Source organism: Molothrus ater, chromosome 3 (assembly GCF_012460135.2).
Source record: "Molothrus ater isolate BHLD 08-10-18 breed brown headed cowbird chromosome 3, BPBGC_Mater_1.1, whole genome shotgun sequence".
In the NCBI taxonomy this organism is placed as follows: domain Eukaryota; kingdom Metazoa; phylum Chordata; class Aves; order Passeriformes; family Icteridae; genus Molothrus; species Molothrus ater.
In genome coordinates this window covers 68,169,361-68,196,268 of record NC_050480.2, presented here as the reverse complement: position 1 = coordinate 68,196,268, position 26,908 = coordinate 68,169,361, and the positions used below count along the sequence as shown (strand labels likewise).

General features: G+C 39.9%; 2 protein-coding genes across 4 annotated transcripts in view; one reads left to right on the top strand and one right to left on the bottom strand.

Moving 5' to 3' along the window:
* WASF1 (WASP family member 1) overlaps positions 1 to 9,660 on the bottom strand; it is an 87,362-nt gene extending 77,702 nt beyond the window's left edge. The window contains exon 1 of one of the 3 annotated variants that reach the window (XM_036380446.1): positions 9,365 to 9,660. The gene's annotated coding sequence lies outside the window, so the exon portion shown is untranslated. Of the gene's footprint in view, positions 1 to 9,360 lie in introns of all 3 variants that reach the window. The other 2 variants (XM_036380444.1, XM_036380443.2) reach the window with 2 other exon arrangements.
* A 653-nt stretch (positions 9,661 to 10,313) lies between these two features.
* The window catches only part of CDC40 (cell division cycle 40), a 36,505-nt gene continuing 19,910 nt past the window's right edge, over positions 10,314 to 26,908 (top strand). Inside the window, exons 1-3 of the mRNA XM_036380811.2 lie at positions 10,314 to 10,528; positions 18,636 to 18,722; positions 19,981 to 20,110. Of these exons, the coding sequence (XP_036236704.1) occupies positions 10,334 to 10,528; positions 18,636 to 18,722; positions 19,981 to 20,110 (412 nt within the window). The 5' untranslated portion in view covers positions 10,314 to 10,333. The remainder of the gene's footprint in view (positions 10,529 to 18,635; positions 18,723 to 19,980; positions 20,111 to 26,908) is intronic.

Sequence of the window (26,908 nt, the reverse complement as noted above, 5' to 3'; positions counted from 1 at the left end):
GTCAGACTTTTGAGAAGGTGGGAAATTTACATCAAAGAGTCTTATAGTGCATGTTTGAAAGTATTGCTACATGATCTCATCAATTCCTGGAAAAAGGAGATATAAAACAGGTAGAGAAGAATTTGTCCTTAAAAGTCCCTCAGCCTTCTAGAAAGTTACCGTCAAGCACAATTCTTAGCTCTCTCATCAAAACAAAAACTGACCAAAAAACAGAACAATACCTCAACATCCAACACGTTTTATGACTGCATTACACAGCTCTTAAAGCTTTTTTTTCCAATTGTCTCTATTTTAAAAACACACCTTTATCTCTTTGCTTCATAAAATTAATCCTTTTTTTCTAAAAAGACTCTTTCTTGTAATGGCGCAGATAGTTTCAAGTAAAAAAATTACTATTAGTAAAGAGGCTCATTATAATCAAAGATGGACTAGAATATCTATAATCAGCATATATCATAGGATTCCAAAAATCTGAAACACTTACTTCTTACCACATTCAGGCTCAAAAATCAGCCTTGGTAGCCAGTGCTCCATATAGAAGCACTGAGCTACTGGAAAGCACTTACATTTCTGAAAATGCTCAGATACAGAAGATGACCCATTTAGATTGTTTCTATATACAAATGCCTTTGCTTTTCAATGTATTCCCAGAAACAATGAAAGATAAAGTTAAGGGGCTGCTTTATGCAACAGGGCAAGAGATTGAAAATATTAAAAGTAAAGATTTTTCTCTACCAGTAAGTTATTCTACATGAAGCTTCTCACCAAGTATTACTTTAGGACAATACTGATCATTAAGCAGCTACTTCCCATGGAATCTCTTTAATATCTAGGCAGAGCACATAGTGTCAGAGGCTGATGGAAGTTCAGAATTAATAAAAATTTTAGGTCACAAATTTACATACATTTATTAAGATGTCCCATCATTGGGCAATCCACCATGACAAGGTCATTCTAGTTACTACATGCTATGCTGTATTAACCAAATCACCAGACACTCAAAGGAATGGTCCACAGGTTTTGAACTTTTTGCAACATTGATCAGATTTCTAATGAATAAACAGATAGTAAACTTATGAGGAAACTATAGCTTACTAGAAGACAGCCTATAAATATGGTAGTGCTTTAAGAATCCATGAAATATGATAGATCTTAAGGATCAATCCCATCTACCTCAATCGGTTTCTTTTCCTTTTCAATGTAATATCACTGCTATCAATTTTTTAATGAATACTGCCAGTACTTGAAAACATTTGAGCCATGAACCACTACTCTGAACTTTCCTGCAGATAGAACAGATGATTATATAGGAGGAACACAAACCTGTCCAGAACTTAGACATGTACTTCACTTGTCACCCCAGAATAAATAATGTGTTGAGTATTGACAGGTATGGAAGAAAGGTCCAATTCTCCTCCCACAAGAACTGGACCTCTTTTAGAGCAATAGTATAAACAAAAATCTTTCTCCTTGCTAATAAAACTTCTTCCATTTTCTAGACAAAGAAATAAAAATTTATAGTTAGAAGTAGAATGTATAAAAGTCTAGCTAAATCAGCTAGACACAGATAATTCCTAATATCTGACTTCCATTACTGGAAACATCATAGCTGGTAGACAATATATTCTTTTTGGACTGAATTGTACAGAATCTCTCCCTGTAGCATGGAACTTGCTGAAGGCAGATTTGCTTGAAGTTCATTTCCGTGAGAAACAAAAACTGTTAACTTCTTTTTAACTCGGGGATATTTTTAATTTTTTTTTTTCAGTAGACTACTCATGCTAGCCAGAGCCACAGAATGAATCCCTTTGTCTTGCCTGGGTACACAGACAGCACTGCTTCCAGTGAGTGCCACACTGGAAGCTTCCCTGGCACAACAGTCTTGAATCTTCAGTTCACTGCCTATGACTGATACCTGTATGCATCCTGCCATATAATGCCATTCCTCAGCTACAGTGTAAGCCCTGCAACACCACATGTGTTGTATAGGGTTGGATCCGTTTTTACAAGGGAAAATTCAGATCAAACTGCAATGCCAGAAACTTTCATTACCATCACTACAGCAGTCTAAGCCACCTATCACTTCTCCTGAATTAACTGTAAGATAATTTTTCTTTCTGCTGTAAAGATCATCTAATCATAGGACATTCGAGGCTGCCCAAAACAGGATCAGCCAGAGCAGTTTGCTCAGAGTATTAAGATGTAACAAATACCACTGTCCTGTATCACCAGCAGAGACCAACATCTGCCATACTGGGTAGCTGGGGGGCATAGAAGTGAAAGTTCCTTCCCCACAAATTCGACAACTTTTGTAAAGCCCTTGTTCCTGAAGAGAGGCTTCCAAATAAGAGACCTATGACAAACTCAACCTGTATTTTCACTTGTATTCTCAAGCTTGCTAAGTTTCACAACTGCACATGGAAACAGCTGGGGAAGTTTGCCAATCACAGCCTTCTCCTTTAATATCAACAAAAGGCTGTTGAGAGTTAAAAGACCTTTCTAAGCATTTCTGCACAGACATTCAGTGGCTAGTGGCTGAACAAGATTTAACAAGTTAAGCATTTCCTTTTTTTACTGAAAAGCTGACTCTGCATGCCACTTTTACAAGTGCTGGTTGAACTACTTAAGTTCCCACATATTATCAACTTATAAATGACTTGTGACTTTCCCAATTTTTTTAAATTACTTGAAGGCCTGTTTCAAAACCACTATGGAGGGTGCAGTTTTGTTTTATGATAACGAGAAATTTTTGTAGAAAACCACTTATCTGGTACAGCTCATCTGTCAGACAATCTATGTGAACCTGAATGTGCCTGGCAGGTAAAAGATTCTCAAACCACAAACAGTGTCATGTTGGAGAAATATCCCTAACAACTCTAATTTTGGCCACTCTATACCCACCACATCAGAACTGGCAACTGGGAGCTGCTGGACAAACCACTTCAATATAGTATTTAGCATAAATATGACCAGTGAAGTATCTTAGTGTCAATCACTCTTTCAGTTTTCCATAACATCCGCATCTACTATACAGTGCAGATAACAGACAAAAGAGCTGCTCTGAAAGAAAGAAGACTCCACACCCAAAAAGGGCACTCATAAACTTGCTGGACTGGTCTAAGACAGCTTCACTTCATACATCAATTTTCATCCATGATTTTTCAAACTTCCCATCCTCATGCTACAAGCCATTCCTATATTCAATCTATTGATGCAGGAGTTTTATTCATTATCCTTCTGGTTTGGACTGCTTCATTTTGTGTAAAATAGTTCATTACATCAAACAGCCAGAAAATTACTCCAAAACCCAGGAATTACAACAATTATTTCAGTTATTGAAAACTGAGAATACCTCACTAGAATGAATATTAATTTATTTGAGCAGTCACCTCTGATGAGAAAGAACAAAGTTCAAATTATTGGTTTGAAGCAAGTAAAGCAAGGAGCTTAAGTTGGTTCTGTGTGTTCAAGAGAAACAGTCTATCAGTGAAAGACAGGTATGCAGATAGTACATGTATCAAGAGAAAGGTACACTTAGCAGACACAGGGGAAAAGTCTCAACTCCCTCCTCCTTGCAAAAAAACATATGGCTTCAATAAATTGCTTTTTACTGATTGAAGGGGGTTTTGCTTTTACATCTGCTATTGGAGAGCTTAAAGTCACATGTATTTTATAGCCCACTCCTTACTTTCTTTCATTTCCTTGGGTAAATAATTCCAATCTTTTCATTCCCTTGACAAACTCTGCCATATCCATCATATCAAACTCTTTACAATACTGTGATTTATCTCTTTTAAACTAATTGACAGTTAATAATGCACTTTGAATAGCAGATAAGAATGAATGAATTTGTACACAATGGGAATTCCTTCTCCAGTTTTTTGCCCACTTCTGATTACACGTATAATTTGGATAACAGTACCTTATCAAATTTTTTGTTATATTAATACTGTTATTAGAAACTCTTCAGACATATAAATGGAAACTTATTTTCTGCTTCCAAAACACACTGGTTTGCATACACCAACAGGCAGTTTACCTGTCATCCTTTCACAAAGCTTGCCTAAACTTCTCAGTTGACCTTTCCAATATTTGTGAATTGGATTAAATTGTTTTAAATCCTCAGTAAATAATTCTACTTTATGAATCAAATTCTACAGATGACTAATAAGAGATATTCAACAGCTCCTGTTCAATATTAAGAAAAAAATTAAGTCTCCTATAAGTTAATATTTCTGTTAATTCCTCTCAGAGATTTTTGTGATCCATGAAAATATTTTACCTCTCATGCCATGGCTTTTTCATTTAATAGTGTGGTGTGAGGAACCTTCAGTTACGCCTTTTAAAAGTGTACACAAAGTAGAACTTTATTCATATTTAATCCACTGCTACTATTGCAATCAAAACCCCATGTAGATTAGTGAGGCACATTTATCATTGCAGAAGCAGTACCAACTACTTGTGATTTCAGTTAGTACTACTGAGTCTACCATCAGTCTGCTGTCATCACATACTTCTATCTACAGGCAGTTGTGATTGTAAAGGATGAGAATTACATGTGCATATTTTTTCATTAAGAGCACCCAATGACTTTCAGACCTGTTCCCTATGCAAACTTTGAGATCACTTGCAGAGTATTTGTTGGAAACTCTCCTTCAGTAACTTAACATCTATTGACCAATATTCTAACCAAATTTATTTTTCACAAACAAGAAACAAATAGAGAAGAGACACTCTATTAATACTTGCAGAAAATGAATACAGCTTACCACAGAGCAGAAAAAGAAGAGGAAAAGACAGTACAAATGCCTTAGCTATAAAAAAACTCTTCAACAGAATTTAATGTCTTTTAGTATACGCCAAAAACCTACATCTGGCTTCAGGATAGATTCCTGTTTTCTAATAAATTTTAAATGTCATACTGCTAGGGCATTTATAATATTTTACTTCTGCATGGAATCAGCTGTCAGAAGAGTAAATTCATGTTGCAGCTATAGTATCTAACTGAAAAGTTAGCCAACAAAAAGGTAAAAGCTCATTAAAAATTATCCATTATTTCTGCTCTTTGTTAAGAGCTTTGCTAAAATGTAACTACATTTGTTTGTTATTCTGTAGTTCTTTGAAAGTATAAGGTAATTTCTTACACCAACAGACAAGCAAGCTGTCAATCTAGCTTCCCCCAAAAACACAGGCGCATATTTTCAGAAATGTATACACTTTTGATGACATTTTCTGTCCTTTAACTGATTTAAAAAAACATTTTTCAGAGAATTAAGAAAACCAATATAAATTTGTAATTATGCTAATTAAGTTTATATTCCCGGAAGTCTGTGATTAGTTTTGCTGCCTCTCTGACACAGTACTCACTCAGCTTGTGCTGTAAGATGCAGTTCACAGTACTGCATATGTAGCTGAGTAGTTCGAAGAAGCTAAACAGCTTCCATGCTCTAGGGAAGAGGCGGCTCTGCAACAAATATTATTTAGTTTGCAAAGTCATCTGAAACAAGAACAACAGTCTAAGCTGTTTCAGTCTTATCCCTTACCATTCTTTCTTTGAAACCACACCTTGTAAACATGAAATATATAGCATGTAATCTGTGTCAGACAACCTCAAGATCCCTTCCAAAAAGCTTAAAGAGACTGATTCACAGATGTACTGGAACAGAGAACTCTTTTTGCAATCTGGCGCCTTGGTATCTTTCAGAATCCGGGACCTAGTCCAAAATAACAAAAACTAGAAAAGAGTATTATCACCCTTGCAGCAGTCAGAGGCTCCAAGGTAGTAGAAATAGCAGAGCGCGAGTTATAAAATGTGCTTCATCCAAGCAGTCTCCAAGCAGCTAAATTAGAGAACACTGAGATGCATCAGACACACAAGCAGGTGCTTATAAAAGGGCCCAATCCAAACGCAGCAGGAGTAACCTGATAAGGCTTACATCGTGGTACCTTTTCTCAGCAGCCAAAAGCATATGAACAGAGGCAAAAAAAACCTCATTTTCTTTCAAATCTGTATTTCCCACAGACAATAGAACTTCGTATTTTGGTTCAATCCTCTGTCCGATAATGTTGTTTTTTTTCCCCTCCCTTTCCTCCAAACTGCAGACTTACAGATCTTGGTGTATGAGAAGTGAGAGCATATGCAAGCAGGGTGATAGCAATTTAGAAGAACTAAAAAATATAGAGGAAAAAACTAGAATAGGCAGGATTATATGCATCATTTTCTATGGGGAAGAAAAACCAACTGAAAGCACAAGGGTGTGAGATAAAGCATGCCCATAATGGAAAGCAACAAAAAAGAACTAGAGCAAGCAAAGGGAAAAGAAAGTAGGATAGAATACATTAAAAGCAGAGGGAAACAGATTTCATGATCAACTATAGGGAAGAAAAAGACTGATGTGGAGGAGAATTTGTGAAATGTTAAAATTTAATATTACTTCAAATTGTGAAGCAAATCAGTCTCAAACAGGAAGTGTGTGTGGGGGGGGTATTTGATGGGTGTTTCTCCACTTGGAAACTGGCTGGCTGAATCCAATCAAATTTGTCAAAGTTGTAGAATTCTCAAAGACACCTATAGAATGCTAAAGATACCTATAAATCTTGAAATAAATAAATACCTTGAAATCAAGATGCTGTGATTGTCCTGACCAAGGGAAAGGATTCAGAATGCTTTAACACCTTGTCGGACATTAGACGATCCACAAAAGAATTAGACTGTACTAAAAAAATTTCCATTAGAGCTTACAACCACTCTCAGGATTATAAAAAAGCCCTGAAAAAACCCACACACACACAAAAAAAAAAAAAAAAAAAAGAAGGAGAAAAGGTAAAAGCCAAGCTTCCACTGATCAAGAAACCACTCTCTTACAATACTTCTTCCTCTTTCCTTTCACCAGGGGAAAAGACATGGCAATACTTGGTAGTGCTGTAGAGCGGTGCTCTAGAGAGTGCTCTAGAGCACTATGGCACTAGGAGTAACAACACACAAGTGTTAAAAGGCCCTCTTGATATGTAAAAGTGCTGTACAAAGGGAGACAGTATTATCTTCCTTTGGAAAATTAAAGCAAGCGAAGTGAAGTGAGTGCAAGGCAAAGCAGCAGTGAAAAAGCTGGATGGAAAGCAAAGCCAAGCAACCCAAACCACCTTCCACCCACTGTTTCAGTCTGCCTCAGAACCAGCAGCATCCAATGCATAACATAACACATTTTGTGGAACTCAGTTAAAAGAGAACATGCAGCACACAGTTATGAGCAGAGCTTTTTAGAAAAGCTGTATCATCCTTTCAGTTTGTTTTATACTGATCAACCCCTTCTTGAAATTACAAATATGCAGTTGATAGTCAAGATACACCAGTATATTAGCTCAACACAAATGACCAGCAGCAACTCCTCAGCTTTTTTGACAAAACCAGATTTTAGATCATGGTGTACATTAACTATCTACACTTTCAAAGCATAGTCAAGTCGGTTTTTTATACCCTGAAGTGACACTGGCTTGCTTGCTGAAAATTATTCTTCACTACTATTTAAGCAATGAGAAACTTCAGACAGTATTGTCCTGAATGCCTTATCATGTATTTACTTAACTACTACTGCTGGTACCAGGAAGGCAGCTAATTTAAACCAGTAAATGATTTTTGTAGGTTCTGCAACAGAAGCATCTAGAATCCCAGATGATTACATTTCACTGGCAAGCGAACTTGGATGCTTGGACACAACATAGTTGAACATACTTATGGCAGCTACCAAAGCTTTGTGAATCAAACACTTAAAATTCAAGGTTAACAAGGCAGAACTACTTTAATGATTTTCAATACAGTTCTCCAGATAAAACATCACAAACTGGTTGCACAAACAGACCTTGAAATTTTTCACTTTTCAGGAAGCACACCTTTCAACTTCAGACAATACCTACAATCTGCATGCCAAGAGAAAAAGGAATGCAGTCATATGGAATCAGTTAACAATTGCTGCCAATAAACCAACTGACTGCAGTGGAAGAACCCCTTTTGATATTAATAAGCAGTGATTCATGTGAAGCATCATATAAGTTTTCCTTACTTATGGATTCATCATCCATAGATTTAAGATGAAAAAGTCAGCTTATTACCATATGAAATGTTAGTTCAATGTAGCATATTTCAGCTGTTGGAGATGCAAACAAAAGGTCTTGGTGGTGAAATATGTGGGACTTTTACCTAAAATCCTGTTCTAGCACACAAAGACATAGCATACCTGTGTCTAACAGAACAGATCTTAATGCAGCACCTTGCTCCACTCCACACCATCAACACTTTCTATATGCCCTCTACGTTTATTCTAGCCTGTTTTAAAAAACAAATAAAACCAAGTGATACCTTCTCAAGCTAAGAAAACAAATATTTCAAACCGTGACTGCTGAAAAGGGTGGAAAATTCAAAGTAGAGCATTTAATCGGATTAAATACCACTGTGTCACAATTAGATGTCACTGTGTGCTCAGTTTAATGCCGAAAGCACATGCGGCTGGAAGGGAAGTCATGGCACTGTGCGGCTCCAGGTGCAAGCGGGAGCAATGCACACACCTGGCGGCACAGCCAGCCCTTCCTCGGCCGCCGCTCCGTCCTTCCCATTCCTCCCGTCCGCGGGCGCGCAGGAAGGCGACCGGGAGCGGGCCGGGAGAAGTTGGAACCTACGCGCTTCTCCTCGCTCCCGGCCATCCCCCGCGATCTCCGAGCCCTCCTAACAATGGTAGCAGTGTTCCAGCGGGCAGCTCTGCCCTGGAATCGGACCGAATCCCCCTGCGCTCCGACCGGCGGTCCCGCCGCCCGTCCGCTCCTCTGCCCTCGCCAGCGCCGGTCCCCGCGGCGGGAGGGGACGGGCGGGGAGGGGAGGGGGCGCCTCTCCCCGCACCTGGCGGCGGTGACGTCACCCCGCCGCCCCCCGCCCGCCCGCGCGCTGACCCCGGCCGCGCTCCCCGCACCTTCCCCGCCGGCCGATCCCGCCGCCGCGCCGGCCGCGGGTACACGGGGCGGCCGGGAGCGGGAGGAGGAGAGGCAAGCGCCGCGCTCCGGCACAAGTGCGGCCCCCTTCTCTCCGCCGCCTCGCAACACGCCCCCCTCGTGCTCCTGCCCGCGGGGGCGGCGGGGACACGGAGGAAAGCGGCTCCGCGGCGTGCTTCCCCCCTTCCCTCCATCACAGCCTCCCGCCGCCGCCCCCCGCGCGGGCGCGGACAAAGGGGAGGGGAGCAACACCTGGCGAGCGCCGGTCCCTTTGTGGGGTAGCCGCGTCCCGCAGCCCCGCCGGCGATGGGGAGCGGGGGCCGGTCCCTCCCGCCCGCCCCACAGACCACGGGGGAAGGAAGGCGGGGGGCGGGGGGCACTTACTCGCCTGCCCTCGCGGCGTACCTTCACGCCGCTCAGCCTCAGCCCCTCCCTCCGCGGCCGCCGGGGCGCTGGAAGTTCAGGCGGCGCCGGCCATTCCCAGCCGGCGGCTCCGTGTTTCGGGGGGCGGCGGCAGGCGCGGAGCGTCCCCGGCGGCTTCACAATAGACACCGGGCAGCGCGCGCGTGTCTCTGTGTGTGTGCGCGTGTGTGCGCGCGCGGGGGGCGGGGCCTCTCCCGGCGCGCCGAGCCGGGCGGGAGGGAGCGGGGGGGAAGCGCTGTTTACCCGGCGGCCGAACCCGGCCGCCCCCCCTCACCGCCCGATGCTCGGGCTGGTCCATGCGCCGCCGCCCCCCACCCCGCGGGCGGGCAGGTGGTACAGTCCGGCCCGCCGGGCTCCCTCTCCCGGCGCGGGCAGGGCGGGGTCCCGCCGCTGTGACGTGACAGAAGCCGGGTGTGCCGGCGGCCAATCAGCATGAGGGGGCGGAGCTCCCCGGGGCACGGCACGGGGTCGGAGCTGTGGGAGCCCGGGGGCGACAACCAGGGGTCTTGTGGGGCCGAGCTCCCTGCTCCGCTGCCCTCTGTCGAAAATACGGCGAAGACGCTTTGTGTGGGGGAAGAAGTGGGCGGCTGGAGTTTTCCCTGGGCTGTTGAATATTTATTTTCCCCTACCGCCAGGCAAAGTGAAGGCGAGAGCCGGAGGGAAACTTCCGAGCGCGGCGCCGCGTTGCATGCTGGAGCTTGTAGTCCTGCTGTAGAGTCCTGAAAGGTTAAGCACCATCAACAGCCAAGTGGGATGTTCTCCCATCAAACGCCTGTATATCCCGTAACAAAGTTTACCCTTTAGAGTGTGTTTGCTGTTTTAATGAGCCACAATTTTAAGACGCAGCTCCACCCCGCTCGTTCTGGGGGGAAAGGACGCCTCGAGCCTTGCGGAGCTGCCAGGACCTGCCCGTCCCGTCATCCCCCGCGCCAAGATGTCGGCGGCTATAGCCGCGCTCGCCTCCTACGGCGGCTCCGACTCGGAGCCCGACTCGGAGCCCGAGACCGAGGGCGGCTCCCAGCGCTCTGCCGCCGTGCTCGCCAGCCGTGATGCCGTGCTGCACCTCCGGGCGCCGCCCGCCGCGCCCCCGGCCCTACCCGTCGACGCGGCCCCGGAAGTAGCCGTGAAGGTAGGCAGCCCTCCAGGGCCCGGGCCGCCCGCCTGCCCGGCGGGTGTATCCGCCCGCCGGCCTCGGGACAGTGCCGGGGGCAGCCCTGGAGCAGCCCCGGGCTGGGGAAGCGGGGCGGAAGGGGCGCGGTGCCGGTAGGGGTGCGGTACCACCGCCTGGCCCTGCCCTGCCCTGCCTTGAGGTGTGGGGGTCGGAGTTGTAGGAGGAAGGGCTTGTGTCGGGGAGTGCTCGTGGATTCCAGCCGCGAGGGTCAAGTCTATTAAAACGTGTTAGCTCCATCTTAGAGCGTGCCTTGATTCCAGTTCTTTAGATATCTGCTTGCTGTTCCCTGTGCAAGGTGTTTTCCTGTGTGGTTTTCCCGGGTTGTGGAGTGAAGTCGAAACTTGATAGGGTGGCTGCAACTGAATCCTCTTCTAAAGGGCAGCCTGAAAGTTGATTGGTGTTCCTGTACCATTATTGCTGGGGAAAGCTTTCTTTTCCAAATTCAGTATCACATTGGCTCACTTTTGTGATACCAGAAAGCGAGGGGGGAGAGTGCTGGTTTAGCTTTGGGATTTTTTGTACGGGCAACAAATTTCTAATCAAAAGCAGGCATCTTGCTGTGATAACTGTCATTGTTACTGTCCTGCTGCCACATGCTCAGAAAAGTTTCTTGCCTAGTGACCAAGAGATGGATGGGCTCTTTCACTTTGTTGTCATTAGTTAATTCATATCACAATTTACCATATTTTTGTGTAGATGTTGTGTTGTGTATAGTGACTACATTTGTTTATCTCTTAGAGGCTTGAAAATCTGGCTTCTCAAGTCACAGCATCCAGCAGGCACATTTGAAAAAAAAAATCCTAATTAACATCTATAATATTTCCTGAGTGTTGTGATAAGTGGCAAGTAGCACTGGATGTGCTCTCCACCACCCTTAAGCCTGTAGCAACAGGTTTTCCCTTTGCCTTGCCAGCCCAAAGGTTTATGTAGTTGCTCAGGGACTGGCAACCACAGCTTGCATTTTTGGCAGTTGAGAGTGTGAACCTGAAAGGCATTCTAACTGTTTTAGCTGTTTCTGGTTCAGAATTTTGACTGTTAACTGGCCAAAGACTTATGTGTGCTTTGAACAGGAACAGGTCCTCACTCTCTTTCATAGTACATGTAATTGTTAGCACATTGAGCTGACAGCATTTGGGCTACTGAAGTGTGCCTTTCAAATAAAGCCCTAAGATGTTACTCCTACATGTATTTAATTTTTTGGTGAAAATCTACTGAGTCCTTGTTTCAAAGTACATCATAGTTACATAAAGTCACATTTCTATGAAAATAATTGTTCTGTAATTGAAAGCTGTGCTAATGGTTGGTAACTGTGTTTAAAAGTTTGAGGGGATGGCTTTTGTTACACCCTCTTCTGACAGTCTGCTTCTTGGAATAGGTCTGTTGCTGATCTTGATGTTAAATTGCTCATAATAGCTAACAGCTATAATTATTGGCAACTCCAATCCAGTAACACTTCTACTCTCATTTCACTGGATGAAAGTTGCATGTTTCTCTTACTGTTTTTAGCACCACTAAAATCACTTGAAGAAAGACAACAAAGGATGGAAGTTTGTGTTTCTGGTCCCGTCATGCAGAAGAGATAGGCAGTAACTGCAGGACATTAAGAGAAGGATAGCTGGGCTGAGGAAGGGTTCTGCTCCTGTATGAGGTGGTAGTGAGAAGGCCAAAACAGACAGCTGAGGTGTAAAATATGATAGACCCTATAAAATCATTAAATGGCACAGAGAGGGAGTTAAACACTCCCTGTCTCTTCTGTTACAGCAGCCATAGGATATCTAGCAGGAGTTAGGTTCAAAGCAAATAAAAGGATGCAGCCCTTCATGCAATGTGCAGTAGGGCTTATTTTCATGCCAAAAAGTACAGTGTGTTCAAGAATTTTGTTACAAGGAGAGTCTGGACAAGTACTTGGAGGAGATCCATTGAAGGATGAGGTGTCAATAAATACAGATTTCCTCAAGACTCACCAAGACCTGAAAATATTTGACTGTTGGGAGAGTGCAGAAGTATCATCATACACCCTTGCTCTGCTCTTACTCTCCCCTAGATGCCAAGTTTCCATAAGGCAGATGTTTTCTTTTGTGGGAACAGTAGACAGGTTAATCAAGATATTTTCTTTCTCCAAATACATCATCAAGCAGTAGGTAAGCATGACAGTGTTGTAAATAGAGGCTGTTCAAGAAGGGGAAGAGAGCCCAGTTGCCAACAACCGGGCAGTTGTCAAACCCAATTATAATTAGTTTTCCTACAGTTTCTATTTCTATGAAAAAATCACCCTAACACTACTGACAGTTCTACCTTCACTTTTGAGTTATAAATGTAGAAGGAAATTCAGGAAATTGTAATTTCTGTGAAGAAATCACTTTGCAGGAACCATTGTGTCTAGAAGCTTTGCTTTTGAGAGAACAATTATTGTTTGATGTCTGTCCAGGGTAAGGCTCAGATTGGAGCAGATTTTATGATACTTCTCTACAGCATGCCCTTCAGTAGTCTTGAGGAGAGGACACTTAACTGGGTTTAAATAACAAGGCTGGCCTAGCCCAGTGCAGGAGGTGGAGATTTGTGTTGCCTTTAATGTGAGAAGGGATTGGAAATGTCAGTTCCCTTTGAATCTAGTTTACCTTTGGCACTGTGAAGGTTTCCAGAAAAGTTTTACATAAGGGGAGGAAATAGACTTCAGTCACTCTTCTTAATGTTTTTTAAAACCTAATCCTGCCAGCAGTGGAGAGAAGAAAGATACACGGTGGCATGTGACAATTCTGTAGCAGTGATTGAACCTTAGTAGACTTGGGAAGTATTATTCTTAGGAATGTTTGTCTTCTTTGACATGGTGGGTTTTCCAGTTTTCTTGGACACAAAATATCTTGTAGAGAGTAGATGTTCAGAACTTGTCATCCAGCAAGATCCTGGGAATCTAGCCTAGTTCAACAAAACTATTTAGCATATGCTTTTCTTGCTTGTTTATTTTTATTCTGTTGAAGTTAGTGAGGCAGTCATTTACTATTAGGAGTGCATGAATGGGTAGCAAGAATAAAAGCTGATAACAGCCATGTGTTATTGTTGGAGCTTCACTGCAAATGCTATTTATCTCTTGGTAATAAATTTGTAAATCTTTAGAATGAGATAATGTGCATTTGACAGCCCAAGTGGTTTAGGCAAGAATTGATAAGTGACAAACTGCTTAAGTCTCAGTGGCTCATGGGATGTGGGCTTAATTTACCACATTTTAATGTGATCGATAATTAAAACTAATTAAATGTTATGCAAAGCAGCCTGCCCTTTTTTAGCTATTTGACTAACTAGTAATCACTATACCTGGGGAAATGGAATGCTGTAAGTTTATTATCTGAAATGTCCAGAAAAAAAAGAAGAAAAACCCCCAACATATAGACATCAAAACTCTCTGCTTGCTTGAGATGAAGCTGGAAAATATAAGCCACATTAGATTATTACTAAGGAACAGAATTACCATCCAAGGTGCACCTTGGTCTTTTTATTGAAGGCTTTGCTTTGTTGCCCGTTACAGGGATTTTGCTGCTGTTTAATTTAAGAAATATTTTTGTCTTGTGTGCACATAAATAAACTTCCAGCAAGCTTTTTTAACATAATTTTTATTAGTGTACTATTTTTTATTCTATAAATTAAGCGATTTTCATAGAAAGTAGCACTATTGTTTTATGGCGTTTGGGTAGGAGGTTTTTTTTTTAAATAAAAAGAGGATTGTGGCATGTGTAAGGAACCTGTTAAGGAGGAAAGTTAATCTGATCTACTGTACTTGTAGTCTAAAATCCATTCTATTTCTTGTCCTCTTTGTTATGCTTTAAAGTGGCCAAGCTTTATGGTAGGACTGAAGGAGCATGCCTTGAAAGGAGCCAGACATTATAGCTGGGGAGTTGTAATGAAGCACCCCCTTGTCTACACTTAGCATCAAAAGCATCTTCCTGTCTCAAGATAGATTCCTTAGGCAATGCTAATACTCAAGAGTACAGCTCTGTGTGCCATTGCCCCGTAACAGTGTGATTGTGTTTTGTTAAGCAAAAGGTGCAAAAGGACAGCATTTAACTATCAAAAGAATTTTTTTACCTCATCAAATCATCTCTGAATTGTAAAGCAACCTGATATTGCAAGTTAGTAGACATCACATCTATTAAAAAAAAACCCCAAAGCAACATACCAACACAGTAAGTAGTTTGGTGAAATTATGTCATCTGCTTCTTTTTGCCTTGTACCAGCAGTGATTCTTGCATCTCTTGGGCAGACATCCATTCAACCTGTCTGCCAAACTTCAGTGGATCTATGGAGTGAACATTTTCAGTTTTTGATTGTGCTTATTTCTGCAAACTTGTATAATCTGCTGCATTAGGTTTCTCACTTTTACTATTGAGGTCATATTTTCTTAGGCCTTCAATCATGGGGTTTTTTTCTTACCTGACATGTGGTGCCCAATGTAGCCACTGTATTTCAGTTGGGTGCTTGTTACAAGTGCTGAGAAAAGCAGAGAGGTGACACATAGAGCTAAGTTTGCAGCTTCTTTCTATTATGTTTTTCAAGATAGCCAGTAAAATGTAACTTCCTAAAACCTTAATTCTTTGGTTCCAGGTTATGTGGGGTGTACAGCCCTTTAATGATATTACAGCATGCCATAAAGCTCATATTAATACAATTTCTGAGTTGCAGCCAACACCAGCTGCTTTTCTGCCAGTCATGCAGCTGAACTTTTCACTTTCTCCAAAGGAATACTGTGTCTGTTTGAGAGCTTTTTGATGCCCCCTTTTTATGGTTCCTGTGCCTTTGAGAGTGGAAGTGATCTAGGGTAGTACTTAGCCCTTCAGTGGAATCACAGATGCCCTCCTCTTTCTGCATAACTACTGATCATCTCCCATCCCACAGAGCCACTTGTGTCACACTTGGCACATATGCTACATGATGGATTGCTCACCTTAGGCTTTTAGATATCATCATTCTTGTGACCAAAGGAAAAGCTACAGCACAGCAGAGAGGTGATCTCTTAGATTACCTTATCTCAGTCACAGCTCTGCCAGACTGCTGCTCCTGTGATCCCTTCCCTGTCAGCTGGAGCTGTGGCAAATGCATCTGGAATGCATGCAGTTAAGGCTGTTGCCAGCATAAAGGGACAGTGTTGTGAGACCTTTATTACCTTTTCTTGCTTTCTGGGTCTTAGAAAGATGAGTTCTGCTGAAATGGTCTTCTGGCAATGCATGCAGTTGTACCCAGCGATCTTCACCAAGTGCAGAGGTTGCCAATGAGTTCTTTCCTCTCATCTGGAAAAGAAAAAAAATAAAGTCACAACTAAAATACGCCAATGCAGATAGCTTGGCAATTGGTGAAATGAATGATGGGCTAGGTTAATATTTTTAATGTTTCTGCTACCTACTAGAGTCTCATAATGCTGTACAAAATGGCACTTACCAGATATTGACCAAAGATAATTTGTCTGCTGCAATTTGAACTCTTGCCATGGACTAACATTTGGCAACATGTTGTGTCAATACTTTATATCCCTATCAAGATTTCATTTTTTTAAAATACTGAGAAAATAGAGTGGGTAGTTGGACCACATTCAAATTATCGCACAGTTGAAAGCCAACTGACGTAATGAAAAGATAACCATTATGTGCTTCAGCAGCATGTTATGAGATTGTCATTTGGTGCCCTAATATATGAAAACGTGAATAAGACTGGAGGTCTTGAGGAGCGTAGCTCTTATAAATATAACATGTGCTTCAATTTCAAGGCTCGGTGGTTTTCACACAGAAAGAATGTGCCTGTGGTGGTCTAGGAGTGAACATATTGTGTGGCTTTCAAGTGACTCAGCACTGTTCCACCAGCAGCGAAGTAGAACCAGAATTGCTGTAATCCTCCAGCAGAGGATCAGCTTTTATGGCACAATCTGTTTCTTTTCTCAATTACCAAGCAGCATATAATAGAACTTCACAGGAAGAAAAGAGGAGGAAAAATAGCAGAACTGAAAAATTCTTGGCATTTTTGCAAATCTGGATTTTTTTTATGCTTTTTCAGATTAAAGAGCAGGAGAAAAACTGTCCTAATTTCAAGTAAGCTGATCACTGTTTAAATGTCACTAACCACTGATCAGATAAACTTTGCCTTATTATCAGTGATATTAATTTTTATTTTCTCAAATGTTGAGTTTTGTGGACAAGATGTGAGGTGTAGCTGGAAGAATAAGCTGTATGATGTGACTTGAAAAAGCTGTCTGTGAAAAATGTCCTGATGACATGGAGCAGTGAAAGGAAGTGTAATTTTTTATGTAACACAGGTTAGGAAGTGGTTCTGGTGTGCTCATGTTCTAACTGGGGACACGTGAGTGACAGGATTAGGCCTGCTGTGCTGTTTGCAGGCAAGTTCATGGTGTATGAAATTGGGGCTGTGAATGTACTAGTAGTTGTTGACATCCAAGCCCAGTGAATTGAAAGGGTGGTGTGATGAGAAAAATGAGGTCAGGCCGAGAACTGGTAGTGCTGAGGGTTCAGACAAGATCATTGCAATGGCTGGACCTGCCTGTTAAAATAATTGATTACGTGGTGAAAGTAAAGCTTTATGGTTGGACTTAACAATTCTACTAGGACAGTGGCCTTACAAAAACAATTAGTGGGATTGCTGATATAATGTTTTTGTTTTGTTTTGAGTTTTTTTGGACATTCTTTTATTTTCCTTTGCTCAGCAGTTTTAATCAAATATAATCAGGTACCAAGCCAAAGATCTTTAGGTACTGTTTTTCTGTGTTCTAGAAAATCAGGTTTTAAAGTCTTTAAATCTTGTATGCATGAGCAAATTTGTAATTGACCTGCTGTTGAATTGGGAGAGAAAAAGCTTCTTCTGGTTTTGCTCGCTATTCTCTTATGTCAGAGAATAGCTAACTATATTAAACAAGTTAAGAATGTGCCATTTAGTTCTTTCGAGATATTATAATATAAAAGAAGATTGAGTTTATTTGAGATAATTTTCTGTTAATGAAGCAACTGCTAAAATCTGGTTCTCTGTTGTGCCACTTTCTTTTGTAAGTCACAAATGCTTTGGGATCCTGTTGTAGGTAAGCACTGACCAAGCAGTGATGCTAAGATACCTTTTTCAGAATGACTACTAGGGATTTTGTCAGTATATTAGCACATTCTGAGTCCTTTTCAATTGCTGTTTTTCTAGAATAAAGATACAAGAAGCAATGACAGTAATAATTCTGCAAAATAACTTTCTCCTTCATTAACTGAGGTCTTGATGAGGGAAGGGGTTCTTATGGTGTGAAAGAGCCTTTGTAAAGCTCTGAAACCAGGTCTTTTGGGGCACTACTACCTTGTCAGCCATTTTCTTTATTCTCTGTCTTCTATTTCAGCTGCATGTGCCCTTCTGATTTTTCCCTGTGAGTTGCTTGAAGTTATTCTTTTGGTTAGTCCTTCTTTCTTGTCTCTTCATCTATCAAGTTAAATTTTTGTCACAACAGACTTGCAAATGTGTTTAAGTACTAAAGCTGAATTACATTTACACCTTTCAGTATAAGAATGTACCTTTTGGAAATAAGGGATTATTGGATTCTGTGAAAGTCATTGTTATAATTAATGTTTGTATGTAATGTTGATATGTAATTTTTTTCTTTGCAGCTTTCAGAATAGTTACTTGTGATTTCTGCCTTCTACCTTTTGTAGAGTTCTAGCTTTCATACCTTTATATTAAATTTGTGACCATTTTAATTGGTTCTTCTTTACAAGTCTGGTTTTCAAACATCCTGAAAAAATCTTTCCTTCAATCTTGCTGCTGTTTTTAAAATGTGTGCATGAAACCTTTAAACAAAAAGAAATAATTTCTCACATGCAAAAATCTTCAAGTGTTTTAGACAAGTTTCTCAGTGACCACCTAACATTGGTTTTGCAATCAATACTTTTGTAAAATAGAAACTTTGGCCAAGGTGCTCTTTCATAATGCTGGAAGTGTCGACTTGTACTACAGCCCTGATTTGGACTGACAGAAGGTAATGTCATATATTTAAATGTCTGTGTGTGAAAAGTGGGTTATTAATATGTCTGTTTTATTTCAGGAAGATGTGGAAACAGGAGTCCACCTCGATCCTGCTATCAAGGAAGTTCAATATAATCCCACTTATGAAACCATGTTTGCACCTGAGGTAAGAAACAATGTTGGGTTTTAGAGTAAAAATGCCTTTGGTTTAAAGGAAAGAGGTTGTATACATTTTGTGTGACTTTCCTATAAGACAACTTCCTTGGATGCTTGCTGCATTTTGGAATATAGTTTGGGCAAACTAAAAAATAGATTCTGCACAAGTGTGTTGGTATTTTTAGTGCTTGAATTTTAATATTCTGCATAAAGCTCTTCTAAGAAGAGGCTTAAAATGTTTATCAGAATTATGGCTATGAAAATTAAAAATTAAGCTGGGAAAATAGCATTATAAAGATATTGAGTTAAACATGAACTGCATTGAAGTGGTCCTTTACTCTTTTCACATTTTTGCTATTTATTCATTGTGCTCATTAGGGCAAAATTAACATTTGTAAGACTTGCAGATATAAGACTTTTAAGAGGAGAATTTAACATTAAAATCAAAGTACTTACAGTTTAATTATTCACATCAATATTAAGAATTTTAGTAACTTGAGCTATGCTAAATTTATATGGTGAAAAACCATTTAAGACTGAATTTAGACTGCCTGGTGTCATGTGAACCACTTTCCATTTTGTTATAACTGACAGGCTATCTGAAAGATAAAAATAGCTGTTCAGGCATTTAACTTTTTTCCATATTTAACTTCTTTGTACAGTTTTTCTTCTCTTTGACCAGGGGTTAGCCTTCTAGGTAGACTAATATGGCATCAGTCTCAAATTTCTACATTAGTTATGCTTTATATTTAGAAAACCTTTTGAGGAACCACATAAATTGGCCTTTTCATAAGCGAGTCTGCAACATCAAAGCCACGGTGTGTGTGAACAAAACAGTGTTTTTGACTTGCTTCAGTGCTGCTGTGTGTAAATGTTTTAGTTAGGGAAACCTACTGTGGGACAGCCTTGGGTTTTGTCTTCTGAATGCCTGTACTGGTCCCATAGTGAGTGACAACTGTATGTGTTGGTTCTGCCAAGTATCAACAAGTCAGGTAGCCCACATCAACCTGAGCTCTGTGCAGAAAGCTCTGTGCTAGAAAGTTCAATCCTGAAATCAGCTGTTCAGAACAGCTGTGTGATTACTGTGTGAAATAACAGATGAGGAAGTTTATTCAGTAAGAAATTTAAAGTTTAAGTGATTTTTGCCTTACCATTATTGAAAGACAGGTCTCTTTTTTTTCTGTGGGTTTTTTTTTCTGAAAAAGTAAATACACAAAAATAACAAATTACTAATTCTGCTCCACCTTGCTTTAACATTTTTGATGAAGTTTGGACCAGAAAACCCATTTAGGACTCAGCAAATGGCTGCACCTAGAAACATGCTTTCTGGATATGCAGAACCAGCTCACATCAATGATTTCATGTTTGAACAACAAAGAAGAACATTTGCAACCTATGGTAAGTCCTTAACAGTGGAATTCACCTCCATCTTTATCATCTCAGGTTGGACAAATCATGATGATCTTGATAGAACAATTAATAGGACTGTAACTTCTTTAAACTGGTTTTTATCAGAATTAATAAAATGTGAAAAGGCTTTTGAATAAGAATCCATATGAATAGAGATCATAGTATTTATTTGGGAAAATCCATTTTGTAATTCTGTTTTCAGCTGTAATCCAGTGTATGAATTCCTAGCAGGCCCCTCTTAATTAATCCTTCCATTAGTTGCATCAAGTGTAGGAAACACGAATCAAAATTTCACACTTCTCATATGACTAACTGTAGATCTGTTATGCAAATAGATTCCTTCATGTGATTCTGACTCCCTCTAAGCCATAAGGAAGCCTTACCGAGCTGTCAGGTTCTTCAGTGGTTGCCTCTTGATCCAAACTGAATGAACCGGATTTGCCAAGGATGGGAATGCATTACTAAAACAGTCTTGGCAGAGACAGACCCAAAGAACTGTCTTGGTGGTCAGTGTAGTAACTGCTTTCTTATCTTGGATAACGTTTTCCCTTGTGAACAGTGGCACTTGAAAAATAAAACATTTGAGTCTTGGGGAAGCTTGAGGTTCAAACAGGCTTTTTATTAATTGTTAGAAAAAAATATTTTTTTTAGATAGGAAAAGTATGGATAGACTATGGATTGTAAACATTTTTGAACACATTTGAAAGAACAAAGCTGCCATATGTTTACATATAACAATGGTTACTTTTTTTCCTGTGTTTCATTGTAAGCTTTCATTTCTGTTTTAAGTTTGATTGCAAGTGCTTGTTCAGATGAAGTCTCCTTTATATACTTGAAATTCAGTTTATTAGGCAAGATCTGATACTTCCTGTGTTAACTTAAAATGTCATAACACTCAACTTTTTGCACAACAGATTTGCATCTTTCTTTATTCATATTTACATTCAAAATACTACTTCTTGCAAACCATTTTGCCTCAAAAATCACCTTCCTCAACAAGTATCCTTAATTTCATTAGGGCTTTATGCGTGCCTGAATTCACTTACTGCATTCTGTGATGCATGAGATTGGGACTTTGTTGCTAACATCTCTGGTAGCTAGCTATTACAGTGGAAGAAAATGCCTAACATCAGAGACTCTCTGACACTCAATTTTTCTTTGTACTTGAGTTTTATTAGAAGCTTTCTTGTAAATGTTGAAAATTGAAATATATTAATGACAGAATTTTTCTCCTACATAGTTTTAGCTGATAAGTACTTTTCACTGAGTTGTTAGGATGTGGACTATAACCAAAATGACAATATTAAGAAATGGATATCTAGTTTCATAGCATAATTTTGAGACTGTAATTTTGATATTAGAACTTGACAGACAATACAAGTAGGAGCCTCTAGTCGAGATCTGAATAGACAGATTACTTTTTTTTTTTCTGTGAAATTAAATGTAACATTTTGTGGGTTGAAATTAAATGTAACATTTTTGTGTGTGTAAAATAGATACTGGGAAAAAGTGCCTGTAGGCATATAGTGTTTCATTTGGGGATTTTTTATTTGAAAAGTTTCATTTGGAGAAAGATAAAGCTAGCAAGTCCTCTCAAAACTACTTCTATTGGTTATGTCATCACTGTATAGCAACTGTCTTGAAAGCTGCTTTAATAGTGAGTATAAAAATGTATTTTTAAACCTTGTAACACTGGCAACTGTGCAGCTATCATTCAGCTTTCTAGAAATGTTCAGCAGATAATGATCTGGATACAGTGACAATGGAACTAGGAAAAGGCTGAGATACAGGCAATTTAAGCAGCAAGAGCCAGCACTGAGAAGCCGAAGTTCAAGCTAGAAGATGCAGGAAGTGAGCATGATATTCTGGCTCAGTAGAAGATCTGTTAAAAACAGCACTCCTTTAAGTTGTCAGAAAGTTATCTATTAACACTTTCAATAATCTCTTTTTCCATTTGGAAGGATGCAATAAATATCTTCTCAGAAAATAGGAAGTATAGAAATGCAAGTAAAATTGATAGGCATAACCCCAAGACATAAATCTTTTTAAGACTGATTCATAACCTATTAGAAGAACAAGAGTAAACCTCTCTTTTAAAAGCTGCAGATCTTAAGACTTCTGGTCTCTGTTACTCTGTTTAGCACCATTGCACTAAGGCAGGAGGTCTTGAACAAATCTGCAAAGGCTGGCAAATAGATAAGCAGTGACTGCAAATGAGGGACAAGTGTAGTAAATGACATCATGTGTCCAAAACAGCTCAACTGTCTCAGTATCTTTCAAAAAAAAAAAAAACAAAAGCCAGCTTTATAATATATATAATCCTGAAAGGTTTTACATATTCATTGAGAAACCTGTATATTAATCACAAACAAAACCCAAGTATTTTTTGGCAACTAGTCTTTCTTATCTACTTCTTGTGCAGTAAATATTTAATCTTAAAAGTACATTTTTCTTGTGATGCTTGGATAGGATGAGAACATCCATGCTGTCATTAACTGAGGGTCCTTCCAGCCTTTTATTCCATTAGACAAGTGGACAACAATGGGTATGTAGTGAGAAGCAGAAGAAGGAAGCAAGAAAATAGTGATACATCTGAATACTTCTTTTCAATACACAGTCTGTCAATGAAGGGCAATGCTTATATATTTATTAATTTTCAGACAATTTGTTGAGGGTTTTCTGTTTTTTCTTTTTGATGAACTTTTCCAGCTACTTCTTGAACCCATATAATTTTTCTTTGTACAGTAACCTCTTTCAGGCAGCTCTGCAGTTTTGCAGCTCCTTATGGGAGGAAGTATCTCTGTTTCAAACTTGTGTAACTTAACAGCTTTCTAGTTTGGCTTCATATCCCCATGTTTCTTATGCTGGAAAATGAAATGAGCAGTCATTTCTTATTCACCGTTTCTGTGTGATTTCTTATTTTATCGATCTTGGCCATAGCTTCTTCTCAGTCTCCTTTTTTTTTCCCACCTGGATAGATCTGATCAATCTTCTTGTTCCTCAGTGGCAGCCTTTTCATGCCTATGGCTGTCCTTGTCTCTCTTCTGTATCTCTTCTAGTTCCACTGTATTGCTCCTAAGATGGAGAGCAAAGCTGTGCACAGCGGTTACGTGTTATTCTCACTGTGAATTTGTTCTGTGAATAACTTGCTCAAAGCTACTTGCTCCATTTTTCCACATCATTTATCAATATGTTGAATGTCATGGGCCTGAGCATGAATCCACCAGCAAAGTTCCTGTGCTGTGCAAACCAACCATTTATTCTTGACACTGTTTTAATAACTTTTCATCAATTGACCATGTAAAGACCTGTGGGTTTTTAAAATGTCATTGAGGCACCCTGTAATCAGTCTAACTTGGTTTTGTAAAGATATCCAAGATCAACTAAGCTTTGCTATTTCACAGGATTGTCACCTCAGAAATATTCTGGAGATTTTCTCATTGTGATTTACCTGTAGAGAAAATTGTGGTGTTTGCTCTCCTGCAATATATAATGCTCATCCAAGTGTATACTCATTTTCTTTATTGTAGTTTCCACTCCTTGGATCTTCTAACAGTACAAATGTCTGGCAGGTTGATCTGTAGTTCTCCATATCACCTCTGAAACATCTTTTGAAAGACAGCGTTGTATTTGATACATTCCTTTTCTGTCATATTGAGGTGATATTAGGTGAGAGTACCTGCACTGTGATTTGACTTTAGATCTCTTGGGTGACTTCTGGTGTTTTGTTACCACTTATTTGACTCTCTAGTTTCCTGGCATTTCACATTGAGGTAGATTCAGCGTCATGTTGCCCATAAAGCAAGATTCTGGCACAGGAGTCCACTATAATCAACATGTATTTAATACAACCCTCACAGATGCTCTTCTCAGTCCTTGATCATCAGTTGACCCACACATTGTTGGGTGCACTTTCTGTCCCTGCCAGTTTTGAGGAAGGACAAGTGTTAGTTTTTATATCTTACAAGATTTCCCTCACTTTTGGGGGCAGTCCGCCTTAGTGTAGTGTTTACTTTGTCTGCTGGAGTTTGGTCTTTGTATTTTCTACATCTGGATGCAACTTCAACTCTTTGAAGAATAGTTTCTTATTTCTAATAGTTTCTCTTAACTTATTTTTCAGCAGTGCTCACTTCCTCTGGTTGCTTTAAAGTCGTCTTTTATTACCTAGCAGGCATGAGGGTTTTTTTCTCCTACATGGTGTCTTTGAAGTGCCCCTGCATTTGAAAAAGGCTTTACCCTTTGGTGCTCACTTTCTGTTCCTTTTAAAAATCTTTTCTTAATATAGCCCTCCTATTTTGAGGTTAAAATTATTGTCATAAATGTTTTTATATCTTCCTTTGCTTTGTCAACAATGTTCATTTTGTATCCCATTATGGTCATTGTTAAAATATGTGTCCTCAGAATATATTAAAATCAAGTTTTCTGTACTGCTAAACTGGCTTTTTTTCATGTGAATCTCTGTTATGACTGCTTCATGGTACAAGTACATTGTGTAAAAATCATCACATCTTGGTGTGAGATTTGTGCAGTCTGCTGCAAGGAGATGACTAAAATATGTCATTATTACTGTGCTTCTTTCCCTGGCACCTGTTTAATCTCTGTTACCATTTCACGGTTACTGCATTTTCTGTCTTAATGGTCACTCTGGGAGTTCTGGCAACTGTACTCACCACTACTTAGACCTGAAATTTCAGTCCACGGGATCATTTAATGCTCATTGACACTATTAGCTTGTTAATCTGATTTGTCTTTAAGCTTTCTATGGCATAGAGCATGTTTTTCCCCACTGGCATGACCATCTTATTTCTGTATTCTTTCTGCCTGGTAAAGCATATATTCTATGTCCAATTATGTCAGTACTGTCCTACCAATTATGTTAGTTTATTATTTTAAAACAAGATGTTTCAATGTATTACTTTTAGCCTCTGTTGTTTTGCATGTGTGCTTGGGTTTTCCATTTCCCTACCTTCAGTTTAAATAGGATTCTGTGATTATTAGTGTCCCTGTTACCTGAGATTTCAGATTTCTGTGTTACCTTTTCCTTGGGTTTCTAAAGATTGTGTGTCATTGCAAATTGCTTACTTTTCTTTAAGTATTTTTTAAAGTATTATATTTCTTTAGGTGTTCTTTAAGTACCCCAGATATTTTATCAGAAAGTAATCTTTCAGCCTTCTCAGTGCCATTTGCTTTTTAATTTAAATGAGACCTACCCATCTCAGTAAGGTTCCCTTTATTCCAGGAGTTTGGGAAACTGAAGTTGTCATAGGCACTGGAGATGTTTTCCACATTAGGGTTAAAATCTGCAGTGACTGAGAGAGCTGGGAGTGTTCAGCTTGGAAAAAAAGGAATCCTGAGGGGGAGACCTTATTGCCCTTTACAGCTACCTGCAAGGAGTATGCTGATGGCATAATCCATAATAAACATTGAAGAAAATAGTTCAAGTAAGTGTTTTATGGTCTTGTGAAAGGTCCTCTCCTAGTTTAATGGAAAACCATTAATAATTGCTCTGTGGGAGTCTGACTTTTTTAATTGGTAACCAGTTTTGCATCTGCAGTCCTAGGTGATCTACCCTAGTTTGATTCCATTGATGTAAGGCAGTCTTCTTATTTTAATTTGAACTATCAAGCGAAGGCTGTCTCTCTAGAAAATAAAGTTCCCCTTCACAAGACATTATGATTTAAAATGCTTAACTAGCATTATTTTTTCAATGTTGTATTCCTTGGAGCATGTCAAAAAAGCCTGGGAAGTCCTAACATACAGCACATGTTTATTCTTCTGTATCTGTGCTCTCAGCTGAAGGAGTCTCTTTTCTTGAAAATTCCCTTCTGAGTACTGATAAAAAGTCAATATATGAGCACATATACATTTTCAGAAGAAGAATTACAGATTATTTTTTACATACTGCACACAAATTGTTCATGAATATTTTAGTCATTTCATAGCTATTTGGGCATCAGTGCTCTTCCTAATAATGGACTGCTTCATTCATGCAACATTTGGTATTTTTAAATCTCTTCTTCACAAGATAATGTCCTTTTTAATAAGAAATAGTCTTCTATTGAAGTCTAATGAATCTCAAAGCTCTTTCTGAGTATTCAGTAACTTGGTTATAGCAGGATTATGTCATCACTAACACTGATATTTTAAGAGCCTAAAATAACTGCCTTGGAAATAACACTTGTGGGTTTTTTTTTAATCTGCTCATGTTACATGCAACACCTACAGTCACTTATTACCTGTTAACAATTGTAGGCACTTTATTCTCTGATTACTTTGATTCTGCAGAGATGCCAGTGCAGTGTGGGTTAGTCCAGCTGTATTTTTCCTCATACCTGAGCTACTTTGGGTCTTTATGTGCTGCATTGCACAGTGAGGTGTAAACAGGCTTTAATGAGCTGTCTTTCTGGAATGCACATCAAAGTCTAATTATTTAACCAACCATTTTCAGGTGCACTAAAATTATGGATGTAGGTGGAATTGTATCTTTCCTTGCTAAAATGTTGTGGGAAATATCTGCCTCCTAACAAAAACTGAAGGAGACACAGAAGTCAGGGCACATTGTGTGGGATACCAGCTGAGTAGGATAAAAGCAAGCTGTCTTTTGCAGCTGCGTTTAGGAGTCCCAGCCAGAAGGAAAATATTCCCTTTCACGTATCCACTAGAAAGTAGAAATTGTTCAGAGCTTTTCTATGAGAATGATGCTGGACCAAATTCAACCCAACTGAAAGTCTCCACTTCCACGGGAAGCTGTGCTTGGCCCAGGGGCCCTATTCATGGGAATACTGT